Consider the following 14,560-nt stretch of genomic DNA (forward strand, 5'->3'; position numbering starts at 1 on the left):
ATATCTCACAGCCAGACTGGGAACTGCAGGTACCTGTGGGGTCTCTGTGGCTCACCCCACCTTGAGGTAATGAATTTACCACTGCAGCCTCTTGGAATATGTGTGTTACTCTAACTCTGATGTGAAGTGCAGGATGGTCTGGGTTGCAAAAAAATGACTTTTAGTTAATGCTGCTAGAAGATCACTAAATAATAGCAATTTTCTCCCCCTAATTCTCATTCCTCCTTGTATTTTTTTTGCCGATTTCTAGGTCAGATTCCCCATTCCGCTGCTCCTGCGCTAGCACAGCTATCAGGTTGCACAATTGCAGAGGAGGGAGGAATCTGCTGCCCGAATCCCTGTCTCCTCAGCACCCTTCCACGATTCTTCCCGGCGTCTCCGGCTAGGAGCCCATCCCAGGTAGGCTGGGGGTCGAGGGCTGCGGCAGAGGAAGGGTTTGGGGAGCTTGTGGTGTGCTGGCCCCCCCTCCCCATGTCGGGGGTGGGACGGGGAGGCCACCGCAGCTCCCGGCGCCTGCGGGGCGGGGGGAGGACGCTGCCCGTGTCTGGCAGGTGTGGGCTCGCCTTCCCTTTGCTGCGTTTGGTAATTTATTATTTCTTTCCCCCTCCCCGCGCTTCTTTTCCACCTTCCCCCCTCCCGCTTTTCTCTTACGCAGTGGGAGCAGCCCGGCTCTGCCCAGCCGCCCTCCGTCCTCCCTCCCTCCTTCTCTCTCATCCCTCCCTTTTCCTTAAAAACGTGGGATCCGGGGTGCAGCCCCTTGCTCTGGCAGCATCCCTGCCCGCGAGAGCAGCCCCTTCCCCTCCTCCACCTGCGGAGCCCCCGGCTTTGTCCCGTGTCCCCCCTCATCCCCCGGCCCGGGGGTGCTGGATGCGGCCGCGGGGAGCGGAGCCTGGTCCGGAGCTGCGCTAGAGGGGACCCGCCGCAGGTACGGAGCCAACTGGGGTTTATTTCCAACTTTGGGCTTTTTCTGCCGTTTTATTAGGATATGGACCGGGACTGGGGGCTGGGGAGGTTGTGCCTCAGCCCCAGTGGGGGGCTGCGGTGGCTCTCAGGGGACACGGGGGGCAGTGGAAGGTCTGGGGGCACAAAGCCGCGTGTGGGGGGACTCACCGGCCCGCAGGGTTGGGAGAGGCAGGTGGGAGCATCCAGCCCTTGGAAAGGATGGCGTGTGCAGCCCGCGCGTCCCCTGCGCCGGCGGTGTGGAGATATGCGTGATCTCGGTGTGCCCGGGATGCGCCGGGCTCTCAGGGTTGCAAGACCATCAAAATGCTCCTGGGAAGGTTCGGGGGGATGGGGGGGGTGGGCTGCGTTTCCCAGCAATAAATCATCCTTCTCCCTGGTAATAAATCATCCTTCCCCAGCGCTTCTCGTGCACATGCTTTGCCACAGTCCCCTGCTACCCGTTTGATCAGCAGATCTTAAAACTGTCTCTTGGTGCCCCAGGTCCTTGGCGCAGGCTGGTGCTTCAGGATGGACCCGCTCTTCCCCGCCCATATTTTTGAAGACCCTGACCTGAGAAAGCTGCTGAATGACTCCTCCATGCTCAACCTGAGCTTTCTCCCCAGCAACTGGTTTAACAACAGCACGGGGGACAGCTTCCTGCCTCTCAGCATCAAGATCACCATCGTGGTTGTCTATTCCATCGTGTGCATTGTGGGGCTGGTGGGCAACTGCTCCGTCATGTATGTGATCGTCAGGTAGGACACGCAGGGAGGCTCCGGGCAAGGCTGGGAGCTGGGCAGACCTTCCCTGCCTCAGGTGAAGCCAGCAGGTGCTTCCCTGGTGTTCGTGATGTGCTTTAGTGGTAATGATGTAGCGTTTGTTTTATTGTTTTGGTTTTATTTGTTTTTTTTAACCCTTCCTAGGCTGCGATGAAGGTTTCCGCCAGTTTTCAGCTGCCCTCTGGTGCCTCCTAAAGTTTAACCCAGAGAATGGAATGGAGAGAGCAGAGGGGCTCAAAAAAAAAAAAATGTTTTGGGGGTGTTTTTTGGTTGGTTGGGGTTTTTTTGTAGGGAGCTGGATGTCCCTAAAGAGGACAATGAGCTGGGAGCATTCTGCTGCCAGAGTGTGCTGGCTCCTTAATGGGACCTCTCCTTCCTGTGCTGTGTCCGGCACCCCAGCTGTGTTTGCAGGTGCTGCTCCATCTGGGAGCTGGCTCTTTCCAAAGAGCGTGTGGGGAGGCTCTTAGTTGGGGAAGAATCAGGAATGTAACTCTTCCAACCCTTTGGAAGCTGCAGGTGTGACAGGATGTTGCAGAACTGAGGGCAACTTCTCTGACTCCTCGTGCTGAAGTCAGGAGAGTGGGGGGACCTTTGCAGAGGGACAGAGCATGATGGATCATGAACCACTCCAGCCTCCCTGGCTGGCATTTTAAGTGTCCCTGTCTGGTTTTGCTGTGGTTCAAACACCCTTATTTCTGGGAATCAGAAACCTTGTTCCCCTTCTAAGTACAGAATAAGTTTATGCAGCTGTTAGGGCTGTGATTGTGGTAAATCCCAGCACTCCCCTTCTGATCTCTGCACCTTTCATGGTAAGGAGGGATCTTCCATTTTATCCATGTCTTGGAGCAGTTTCCTGCTGCAGGTGGATACTGCCAGCACAGAAAAGACAGGTTGAATCCTTCAACAGAAAATGCAAATATTTAGCAGGTATTCAGACACTGATGAGATTGTCTTGCCCCTGCCAGTAGCCCAACTGCTTCCAAAGCATCTTTCCCCTGAATAAACACAACTTGTTTGCAGGAGATGCTGCAAAATTAAGTCTCTGATATCAGAGGTCGGTGAAGGGTATCTAAATGTCTGCTACAAGGGCAGAGTGAGGTGACTGTTCATCAGGCTGCCTATCTGTGCTCTCTTTGCAGAGGAGCTTATGGCAGAGAGAAGGGATCCCATTAGCCCTGGGGAGCCTGCAGATGCAGAGACCAGGTTTGCAGTAACCTCATGCCATGTCTGAAGAGCTCGTGTTCCTGTTCAGTGTAGTGGCAGTCATCTGAGGAGTTTGTGGGTGTGTCTAAGTGTGGTGAGTAGTGAGGCTCTGGGAGTTAGAAGTCCTTGTCTGACAGTGATGCAGCTCCATGGGAATGCCAACCAGTGTGCGTGCAGAGGAAGGGAGTCCTTACCCCATGCATGAACCTTAGATGTGTGTGAGGAGAAGAAGTCTTGGCAATAATCTCCCCGTCTGCAAAGGTCTTGTGGGTTGTGAGCAGCTGGATCCTGCTGGCCCCTGCCCAGGGCTGTGACTGGGTATCATAAATAGCATCAGTGTCCCAAGCCAGCATCCTGGTCAGGGTGGACCTGTGCCGTGGCCATGCATGCAGAATGGTGCCTTCTGTTCCACGTCTTTTTGACTTTGATACCTTCCAGTTGGGTAAATGGCACTCAGGAAAAGAAAGCGGGATTTAAGCACCCAAATTTCCCCTGGAACTTAACTTGTTTGTGTGTACTCTGATTTTACTGGGTTTAAGCAATTGAAAACTGAAGCCACCCCCAGGTGCCACCTGGTGCACTCAACAGGTGCCACTTCTCCCCCAGCCATTTTCCATTTCTTTATTTCCCTTTATCCAGAAACCCCTATATGTACAGAAAAGCACCAACAGACATTTTGATTATTTGGGTACTCCTTTTGCTGGGGCACGTGTAGAAGCTGCTGCTCCCACTGGTTTCCCCCGTCTGTGTCCCCTGGGAGCTCAGTACTGAGCTGAGACCAACACTAAGTTGTACCCAAGGAAATGAGTAACTACAGCTTCTGGTTATCTCTGCTCGGGATTCTTCTCTCCTTGTTCTGTATGTTGAGGTCAGGAGCAGGTGTGATGACAAACTGAGCTCAGTATCCCAGATTCTCACCCTTGCTGTGTATGTGGACTGATGCAGAGCTACCAAATTAGTGACCACACAAAGAAGATGCTGATGAACTTCTCAAACACAGGTTTTTCTCCCCAGATTGGGGCATTGATGCTTCATGCCTTGAGTAGCATCTGTTTTTGAGTAGGTTGAAAACTGGTTGCTGATAAGTCAACATGGGGATTTGGAACTTTTAATGATCTATCTCTTCCATTAATGGAAAAATGATTGGCAAACCCTCTGTGCTGCACCCCTGTCACCTGTAGATATGATGCATCCTATAAAAACTGGGTTTTTTTCTTTCCATGCTTCAACATACTACACAGCCCATCAGAAAATGGTGCATTATCTTCCAGAAAAAGAATGGTACAATGTCATAAACAGTAATTGTTTCCTGTTTTTGAGGGAGCTGGGAAATAAAAAGACTCTAATACCAGCACTCGAGGAAATTGGAGGCATCAGGCTCATTTTTTGTTCCTTTTGAACGAGTCTTCTGCAGCACTGAGGGAAAAGTTTTAAAATCTCCCAGTACTTCACACGAAAGTGAAAATTCAAAGCCTCCTCTAGGTTTTCCCCTGTGTTATAGAACCCAGCCTACACCTCTATTATATTTGGAGTGATTTAAAATTTGGAATGATTAATTTAGAGACAGTCATCGTGTGGCTGTCAGTCCCTTCCAGTGCTGAGCAGCACTAATTGGGTAAGATGGAGAAGGGCTCTCATCAGGAACACGATTTCCTGGACAGTAAAGGGCCTGCTGTGGGAACCTGCCTCATCTGTGGATTTGTTCTGCTGGCTCATCGTGGCGCTCCTTGCCAGCAGAGATGATGCCTCACCTCCCTTCTCCTTCTGCTGTTTGCTCTCTTCTGCATATATTTCCTGTTCTTCTCTCTAATGAATGTGAAACAAGGAGCTGAGCAGAGGGTTTGGGGGGAGAGCGAAGGAAACAAGGCTGCTGAGATCCCTCTTAGCTGTTGACTGAATTCTGCAAGGCTGCTTGCCCCTTGTTTTTAGGAAGGAAAGCAAAGGGGAAGGAGGATGTGATGTCCCCATCCACACTCTCCAGAGAGCACCCAGAGGAGGAGGGCAGTGCTTGTTTTTCATAGTTGTCACCTGGACACAGTGGTGAGACTCAAGGGCAAGGAAATCATCTGTCCCAAAGTGTGTGCTCACCCTGGCTGGCAGCAGACTCCTTAACTAACCCCTGCTAGTCAGTCCCTGTCCTGCTGGATAATTTATAGGCTTTTAGGTGCTGTGTTGGTGGCTGCTTTTGCCGTAGTGTCTGCCCTCAGAGTTCAAAGTAATTTAAATTTGTCCCTTCTCAAACTCTTTGGATTTTTCAAGGGCCTGTCAAACCATTAAGAATATATCATCTTGAACTGGTTAAAAGTTTCAGGCTCAGGGGACTCTGAAATGGTGATCAGAACAGCAGGGATGTGGAGAGCACAGCGTGGGTGTAGGGCTGTGGGGACACAAATCTGCTGTGTGCCAGATCAAATAGCAGCTTCACACGACCTGTAGGCTATGAGCAGGCTGGGAGCAGAAAGGTGAGAGAACCAGAGCTGTTTTCTACCATCACAGGGTGGGAGTAGCTCAGTAAAAATTCTCCCTGAGCCTTTTCTGCTCTGTTTTGCTCCCAGGTGCATGTTCAGGGACCGGGGCAAAGACTTTCACTGCTGCCAGGGTGAGAGGTGGGGATGGAGGGAGCTGCTCAAGGTGAACAGCACTGTCTGCATCCCAATTAGCTGGAGCTATGAATATGAAAATCGAGAGACTCCTGGAGGCAGAGAGCTCCTGGAGATAATGCTCAGGGTTCCCCATGGCTGCAGGCTTTGCTCTGGTGCCTCTGCCCCAGTGTCTGCTGCCCCATTTCGGGTGGCAGGATTGCTGCAGCCAGCTGGTCCTTAGCCTGGGGGCATCCAGAGTGGCTCACTGTCCTGCAGCCTGGCCATGGCTGGGTGAAAAAGAGGGAAGGTAGGTAAAACAGATCTGCAACTCCCCTTAGTCTCAGCCAGGGGCAGAATCCATCCTTGTGACAAACAGGGCCCTAAAGCCCAGAGAGTTGTGTCCCACCCATTCTCACTCCCAGATCACATCTTCCCCTTGCTGAAGTCCAGCTTTGTTCCAGGTAATGTTGCTTGAGGTCCACTTATCAAAAAAGGAGAGGAAAGACAAGTGCTGATGTGTTATCAAGCCATTTTTTCTCTTCAGCATCCGAGAGAACAGGATTGCAAAGCAGTTACTGTTGTGACAGAGGTAGAGCTGGATGAAGAGCTGAGAACCACCCTGTGGGAGATGCTCCATTAGGAAATTACCTCCATGGCAGAGTGCAAGAAAGTGGCTCAGCAGGGAACTAATGTCCTCCATGGAGGCCACAGGCTTATCTGCAGCAGAGCTGTGCCATGGGGGGAGGAAACTGAGGTGCCTCCTAAAGCCCGAGAGTTTAATTTGTTTTATTTTTTTGTGCAGATTAAGAAAAAGAACACTCTCAGTTCCTGGAGGAAAAGAAAAAGAGGTTAATCCGCAGAGAAGCGATTAATTGATTTTTTTTGTGTACTGAACATTCTGGAAGTGTTTGGGAACATTGTTTGGTTGGGGTAATGGCTGTTGGCTCTCAGCGTGCAGAGAAAGTGGAGTAGAAGTAATTAATTAGGTGTAAATTAATTTCCCCACCTTTCAAGAGCACAAAATCAGCTTTAAAATCCACTAGAAGGTGGGGTGAAGGAGGTAAGTGGTGGGCCAGTCACCTCAGCATGTCCCCGTGCTGGAGGGAGTGAGGGAAGGTGGCTCTGCCATCACCTTGAGGAGGTGGTGAGGAAGGAAGCAGCAGAGAGGAATCTGTGCATTGAGGGAGAGCAGATTTTGCAGGGCCAAGCTGAGCAATTGCAGATGGATTTTGAGTTCTTGCTGAGCAGTATCTGGGAAGAGAGGGGCTGGTGGGGGTGGAGGGGTGCGGGAGGGAGCTGAAGGTTTGTGATCTGCACACCCTGAGCTCAAGGTTGGCTGAGATGCCCCAAACTTCTCACAGTGCTGAGGAAATGGGAGTGTGCAGGGAGGCAGCTTTGTCCCCCATGGATGTTGGAAGGGGGCTGGAAATAAGTGAATTCTCCTTGTTTCTCCCACTGGTCAATTAGAAAACCAAACCCAAACAACCTTTATTTTTTTCTGTTTTGCTGTCCAGTTGCTCATCAATGCTCAAAATCGTTATTCCCTTGAGTTATAACGTCAGTAAGAGCAGTCAGTGTTAGAGGCATGTTGATGAATTGCCTCCAGCTCCAGTCCTCTTGAAAGGATGGACTGCAACAAGCTTTGACCTTCGGGAAGCTTGAGCCAGCCCAGCCAGTCTGTGCTATGCAGAGAAGGCTACAGCTCCCAGGAGACCTTTGCTAACACGGTCTTAGGTGACTGAATCATTTCCTAAAACCTGAGCTGACAATATTTATTTTTGTGGGGGCTGATAAAAAGCAGTGATTTAATTTTCTTCATTTTAATTCCCCTCTGCTGACCTAGAGGGGAAGGTGACTGAACCCACTTACAGACCCACCTCACCCTCCTGAGTACTTTGCCATGCTTGGGCCAACTGCAAGAATTCAAACACACAAAGAAAAGCTGCCTACCCTGAGATGCTGCTCTGGGGTTCAGGGCACTGGAGCCTGATGGAATCCCAAAGCTTAAAGCCCTGGCAGCTGCCTGGTTGAGCTGGATTTGCAAAGTGTTTTGCTTGTTCATCCCACCACAAAAGGAAAGGCACTGGCATTTCTCTTCTACGAGTTCTGGTTACGTAAGTTTATCTGGGCTGGCTTTCTAAGAACCTGTGATTTCTGGGGCAAGAGGAACCTGACACAGGCTTTTGTAAGGACTTCAGTGTTTCCAACCATCAGTGCTCACCTCCAAAAGCTCTCCTTGCCTTTGCAGGTCAAATGGAACATTTGGTCTTGCTTTCTGAAGCCACTTTCAGATTTCTAATACGAGCCCAGCTCAAAGCTCCAAGGCAGGTGAAAAAATAGACTTTATAGCCTGGATTGTGGCTCCCCTGGCTCCTATTCTTGCAAAGCTGGCCACGTCACCGTGTGTCTCAGCAGAGTTCAGAGTGTGCCACTGATAATGTTCTGCCAAGCATTCAAATCAGCTCTCAAGAACTGAAGTTCAGACCCTGAGGGGAGGGCATAAAGCTGAGAAGGGCAGTTATGGGTTTGCTGTTCTGAATCAAATTGACAAAAAGAGCTTTTTAGGTCAAATCAGACCCTATAATATTCTAACATAGGGTGAAAATAGTGCAGCAGTTTATGAGTAGAAATGTTACCCTCAAACGATCTTGCACTCTGTTAATAACAGATACATCCCTGTCTGCCATTTTTGGCCACATTTCTGCAAAGGCCATTAGTACAGTAAATGATGGATGAGCTGTAGTTTTAAAATTATACCTATTTGAGCTCCTATTTTGCCCATGAGAGGAACATCCTGGAGTTGAAATGTTAGATTCAGTCCCAGAGTCACTGTTGAGCTTCCATTTCTGCAGACTCTGCATGTCTCATGGGTAGGTGATTACAGTTTGCTCTGCATCATTTCCCAAGTGTGAAAAGGAGATGATTGCCATTAGAGCAAGGTGAATCTCTCTTTTTGGCAGTCAGTTCATGTGATGAAAGTAATATCGAAATGACAAAAATTCTTTGAAGTGGAGCTGACTTGTGACTTTACCTCTTTCTTGAGGAAGATCCATTGTGATGTTTGATTTCTGATTCAAACCTCCTTCCTCGCCAGTTTTTAGCTGGCCAGGGCTGGCCATCTCACCTGTTGTGACCTGACAGCTCACATTAGCCATACCTTTTGACTGTGAGCCCTCACAAAATGGCTAATCAGCTTAGCCTGGATCTTTCAAATCATCTTGTTGGGCAAAGCTTTCACCAGTATTTATAATAATGAAGCCATACGTGGTGAAATCCTAGGTTAGCCTTATTGAAGTAATTTTTCAAGAAACGCTGTGTGAGTTGACAGGCTCAGGCTTTCATGGTCATTCCTTGCAGTCTGAAGGAATAAACTTCTCCTGCCCGTGGAAGTGATTATGAAGATACCATGCGTGATCTTTTAGGAGCTGGGTTGAACTGTGGGAGGTAGAAAGGTGAAGGGTGGTCAGTCTCATTACATAAGAAAATACTGCATATCCTTCCCAAAGTGGCAGAACGGCCTCTTCAGTAGAGTTTAATGTCTTACCCATCATCAGGTGGAGCTTTAACAGCTGCTCGTTAATGCATTTCAGGTTCACCAAGATGAAGACAGCGACCAACATTTACATCTTTAACCTCGCTCTGGCTGACACCCTGTGCCTGATGACCTTACCCTTCCAGGGTACAGACACGTTCCTGGGCTTCTGGCCCTTCGGCAACGTCCTCTGCAAGATCGCCATCTCCATAGACTACTACAACATGTTCACCAGCACCTTCACGCTGACGATGATGAGCGTGGACCGCTACATCGCCATCTGCCACCCCATCAAAGCCCTGGACATCCGCACTCCCCACAAGGCCAAGGTGGTGAATGTCTGCATCTGGGCACTGGCTTCTGTCTTCGGTATCCCGGCGATGGTGATGGGATCCGCCGAGAACGAGAACAACGGTCAGTAAAACTGCACCTCGTGGGTGGGAGGGGGTGGTGGCCAGGAGAACCCATGGGCTCAGAGTGCCATTTTCATCAGCAACAGAGACCTCTGCTGTAAAATTGTCTTAACTCTTTCCTTTCTGCCCTTGCTTCCCTGTATCACTGCTGCTGCCTTCCCAGTATTAGACATAGAATCACAGAATCATTAAGGTTGGGAGAGACTTCAAAGAACATCAACTCCAACCACTTCTCTAACTAGTCTAAACTAATCTCAGTGTGCAGATGCCTTTTTGCTTGCTCTGTGTTTGCTGATCTTCCTTTCCAATTTATTTTTTCACTTGCAGAAATTGACTGTCTAATTAAACTCCCTTCGCCAGTGGACTACTGGGATCCGGTGTTCGGCATCTGCGTCTTTCTCTTCTCCTTTATGATCCCCGTGCTGATCATCACCATTTGCTACAGTCTCATGATCAGGCGGCTCAAGAACGTCCGTGTCCTCTCGGGCTCCAAGGAGAAGGACCGAAACCTGAGGCGCATCACCCGGATGGTCCTGGTGGTGGTGGCAGTCTTCATTGTTTGCTGGACTCCCATCCAGATTTTTGTGCTGGTCCAGTGCTTGGGTGCCAAGGCGGAAAGCGAGCTCGAGCTGGCCATCTCCTGCTTCTGCACCGCGCTGGGGTACGCCAACAGCAGCCTGAACCCCGTGCTCTACGCCTTCTTGGATGAGAACTTCAAGGCGTGCTTCAAGAAGTTCTGCTTCCCCACCGCCTTCAGGACCGAGCTCCAGATGTCCAACAGGATGTGCAGCATCGCCAAGGATGTGGCCTATGCCTGCAAGAACTCGGAGGGGACTAACAATCCGGCCTGACTAGGCATGGAAATTCCCATGGTGGCTGTCGCCCAGCAGAGTCCAACCACCCCCACGTCAGAACTAACTCAGATAACAGCTCTTTAGCAGGACCTCAAAGCTGAGAGGCGAGAAACAATTTTGGGGGTTGGGAAAACTGGCTACTGCAGGAGCATGCAGAAGAAGTGAGCCCATTCGATGCATTTTTAATTCTAGTGCATCCTGCACTAAGGAACATGTGCAAAATCAGCCCCTTGATTCCTGCAAAACCCTGGGGGTTTGCAACATTACTGCGAGTTCAGGAATTAAGGATTTAAAACAGGCATCGCTCCTGGGGCTTACACTTTTGCTGCTGGGAGACAGACAGAATGTGAACTCTTCCCCTGCTTTTTGCCTCCCCGAGTTGAGATGTTAACAGCTCGTGTGGCTCAGCGGGCACTCGCGTGCGGGTTTTATTCCTGTGCCGTCGCTCTGAAATTAGACTTTGCTGCAGCCAAAGTGGGCAGGAGCCATCAGACAAAACCCGAGATCATCTCCAGGATGAGTCATCGTGCAGGGAAGGATGCGGGGAGGGAGAGGAGGGAGCTGGCGGAAAGGGAAATTCAAACTGCCTTGGAGGACAACGCCAGCTCCTGCAGATGGGGTCTGCAGTAAAACCCTCCTCTTGGAGAGGAGCAGGGGGACGAGGAGGACTGTAAAAACTGATGATCGTAGCTCCAAGAGGAGGAAATGATCACAATTCCTCGTTTACATGCTGCTACTGATGGTTTTTTAAAAGAAAAACTCTGTGTTTCCAGTGTGACAGTGGACAGAATGTGTCTGTAAATACATATCTGTAGTGCTCTAGGTACAGATAAAAGGCAGGATTTCACCTTGCCAAGCATGCCTTGGGGATCTTCCTCAGTGAGAGGGGGAAGGAATGAAGTGGCCTATATATAAATGTGTTTATGTATAGGGGAAAGCCATTTTGGAGAAGTCAGAATGGCAGCTCCTCCAGAAGACACGGACATTCCTGGTAGGAGGGGGCAGCCTAAAACAGTCCCATCTGCTCTGCGTGGGATAAGCGGGGCACAAACCATACAAAAGGTGGGGGCTTGGAGTTTGTTTGTTTGTTGTTTGTTTTGTTGGTTTTTTTTTTATTTTAACTGAGATAAGATCCACCATGCTGAGAGCACCACCCCTCCTGCCAACTGTGGATTGATTTTTTTTTTTCTTTTTTTTTCCTCTCCCAGTGGGTCAGAGCTTTGTGGAGAATGAAATGTCGTGTCATTTCATTCAATAATGAAAGCTTCCCCAAAGAATTTCACCACTGAGTGCTCTCTGTGCTGGAGGGGACAGCAGACTGGTATTCTTCCTGTAGCACAACAGCCCTGGGAAATCCAGGCAGTGGTGGCCAGTGGTGCTGATGGGGAAGCAAAGCAAAGACCCCCATGTGGAGATGGGAGGTCAACTTCAACCCGAGAACCGGCAGCGTCGTCCGGACTGTACAGATTTCATGTGAATATATTTCTTGTGCTCTGGTCTAGGAGATTCTGTATTTTTAATGTATTGATTTGCCAATATTTTAATGCTGTCATGTTCTTTATATACGCTGTATAAAAGAATCGAATGTTATATTTCTGTGTAGGGTGTTTCCCTTATGGTTGGGCTTAAAATATAGATGAAATTCCAGTGTCCCACGTATAGGACCCAGATCCCTTGTAAACTGCTCAAGCTGAGAGGATTTTGATGCTGTGATTAGCATTTGATTGGGAGTCTGGAGGGATACCAGAGCAAACTTTGCAATTATCACTTCCCCTGACTAATCTGGAGGGAGGAGGAAATCTGGGCACTTTAAGCACTTTGCGAGGGATGTTTATCCCCAAGCACTCACCAGGAAATCCCACACAGCCCCCAGGCATGGGAAGAACAAGTCCCTGAGAACTATGCTGCTGGCAAGCTGCATCCATGCCCTTGGAAAAGCTGAGTTTGATGGGATATTGTGTTCATGGATGCAGTAACAGCGTTGGGCAGTGAGTGACCTTGGGTTTGCTCAGCCCCTCAGCTGTCAGATTATCTGATGGGGTCTGGGTATGGTTGGGCCTGAAGCTGGGAACTGACTGCTGTTCTTGCTGTTAGGGAGCAGGAGGGCATTCCTTAGTGGCTGGCTAGGGAACAGCCACTCTCCCTTTGTCGTCCTTGGTTGAGTTTTTAAATAGATTTATGTCCTCTGAAAAAAATATACCTGTGTTTGGCGATTTTTTTTTTTTTAATACGGATTTTGTTATAATGATATGCTGCAATGATCTTGCATAATCCAGTACCAATAAATATGTGTTTACTAAGCTTTTGGATATTTCCACGGCCCTTGCAGTGACTGTGTTTAGACATGCTGTTCAATGCTCAGTGGAGTTTGTTATAAGAAGAGCAACAAAAACCTGAAAGCAGAACTTCATTGTACTGTGCCTATGGAGTTACAGGCTCGTGGTCAGCGGGATGGCTGCAGCACTGGCTCTGTAATTCTCTTTGGAAATGGATGTGTTGGTGTGATTTTACAACTGCTGCAATGTAAATGACAATTTCCTAGGTGGCTACTTGTGTGCTTTAATAAAGGAAAATAAAACCTCCTGTGCACTGAATGATGATCTGAAAGATTTCACTGTGTGGGTCAGGGATGTTTCAGCCTGATCCCTTTTTAGTGGGATCAGTGGGGACTTTTGTTTCACGGGCAAATTTGTGTGTAGTTAACACAGGAACAGAGGATGTGGAAATGCTGGAAAACTGGTGGTTGGAGATGAGTGTGAGCTGCCTGGACCCTGCCAGCCTCCACAGACTCCCTGAGTTTTGGAACAGGCAGCTCTTCCCACATGCTCTCCCCACACTTCCAAGGAGTTCTGGGGTTAGGCATGATCAGGGAGAACAATAAATTACAGAGCTGCTCTGAAAATAAAGCCAAGGCCCCCTTCTCTAAGAAAGATGGATCAGCCAGTGAGAGGGGTGATCAGGGAAGCGCTTTCTACATGGAGATCAATATTCCTACACAAGCAGGTAAATATCAGGAGAGGGGATTTTATTAACAGGGGTGATTTTCTTCTTAAAAAAAAAATTGGTGAGAAAGAAAATGGAAATCTTTATTTCTGTTCTAGTTCAGTTAATTATAAGTATCCAGGGGTGAGTTCTCATAGCAAAGCCATAAACCAAAGTGCTTTATTCAGTATTATGGGATTTATTAATGTACTAAGTGTTCTCTCTGCTGCTGCTGGCTGAAGTTAAGTGCTGGAAAAGGCTGAGGAATGGATGAGCCAGTGACTGCGCTCTCTCCTGAGGAACCACTTGGTTTGCAGCGAATCTGGGCAGAAATGCCACATTCCTCTGCTTCTTCCTCAGCCAACAACTTCCATCCCTGTGAATTGCAGTTTCTAGCAGTAGAAATAAGGAGCAGAATTTACACTTCCACTGAAGTTTGGATGGGCAGTGCCCTCAGGCTCATGGTGGGATTCTTGAAGTTACCCTGTGCAGGGTCAGGAGTTGGACTCGGTGATCCTTGTGGGTCCCTTCCAACTCTGGATATTCCATGATTTATGGTTTTATGCCACGGGAAAAACTTAACCAGGGGGGTGTTGAGTTACCCTTTACTGAGCTGCAGGTCAGACAGGGGTTAGTTGGTTTGGGTGAGTTTTCAGTTGAAATGCCCCTCCTCGTGCCCACTGCCCACTGGAACCACGAAGCCTTTGCCCTGCACCAAATGCCTCTGCCCTCCAAAAAGCCTGGCCCTCAGGCCTGAAGACAACTTTTGCAGGTGGGAGAAACCCCGACTGCAGAAAGACCAAAGCTGTGTTGGCCCCTTGTGATAACAACTCCACAGCTCAGGACTTGCCCTGACGAAGATGCTCCCTGATGCTGAGCAGTTGCCATGTCTGTTTTTCCGAGGTGTTTTCATGAGGAGCTGGACTGTAAATGTCTCTTCTTTTTTTCCCTTTTTTTTTTTTCCTTCTCCCAGAGGAAGATTTGTTAACTCTTTAAAGAGCTGTCACTGGGCTCTGATCTCTCTCTGGGTACTTTGGGATTTCAATTCTGGATAGGACAGTGTGTGCCTCTCACCTTGCAATGCTTTATAGGGCAAGTGGCTGCTCTCTATAGTTAGAGCCTCTATTTTAAATGAAAAGGATCTCCAGCAGCAGCTGGTGTGGGTGCAGCCTTTGCTGTGTGCTCAGAAGAGAATCTCAGACTGGCAGCAAAGCAGGCCCTGCCAAAAAAACTCCAGTTTGCTTTCCCACTCATTTCCCTGTGCTTCCCCTCA

At 49.1% G+C, this 14,560-nt stretch overlaps 1 protein-coding gene across 1 annotated transcript; it reads left to right on the top strand.

The window, feature by feature from the left end:
• Positions 1 to 307: 307 nt before the first annotated feature.
• Positions 308 to 11,450, top strand: OPRL1 (opioid related nociceptin receptor 1). Its single transcript, XM_027881574.1, has 5 exons — positions 308 to 399; positions 656 to 925; positions 1,444 to 1,697; positions 9,097 to 9,452; positions 9,779 to 11,450. The coding sequence occupies exons 3-5, from the start codon at positions 1,471 to 1,473 to the stop codon at positions 10,300 to 10,302; spliced, it is 1,107 nt and encodes a 368-aa protein (XP_027737375.1). The 5' UTR covers positions 308 to 399; positions 656 to 925; positions 1,444 to 1,470; the 3' UTR covers positions 10,303 to 11,450.
• The last annotated feature ends 3,110 nt before the right edge of the window (positions 11,451 to 14,560 follow it).

This window comes from Empidonax traillii, unplaced genomic scaffold, assembly GCF_003031625.1.
Source record: "Empidonax traillii isolate 1590-97213 ecotype Southwest subspecies unplaced genomic scaffold, ASM303162v1 scaffold91:size2966241, whole genome shotgun sequence".
NCBI classification, from domain to species: Eukaryota; Metazoa; Chordata; class Aves; order Passeriformes; family Tyrannidae; genus Empidonax; species Empidonax traillii.

What these genes read in the sequence shown, in the direction of transcription:
- OPRL1 (XM_027881574.1), top strand. Translation starts at nt 1,471, where the DNA reads ATGGACCCGCTCTTCCCCGCCCATATTTTTGAAGACCCTGACCTGAGA. An exon ending in GTCATGTATGTGATCGTCAG is followed by an intron (nt 1,698 to 9,096) that starts GTAGGACACGCA and finishes AATGCATTTCAG; the next exon opens with GTTCACCAAGATGAAGACAG. An exon ending in CGCCGAGAACGAGAACAACG is followed by an intron (nt 9,453 to 9,778) that starts GTCAGTAAAACT and finishes TTTCACTTGCAG; the next exon opens with AAATTGACTGTCTAATTAAA.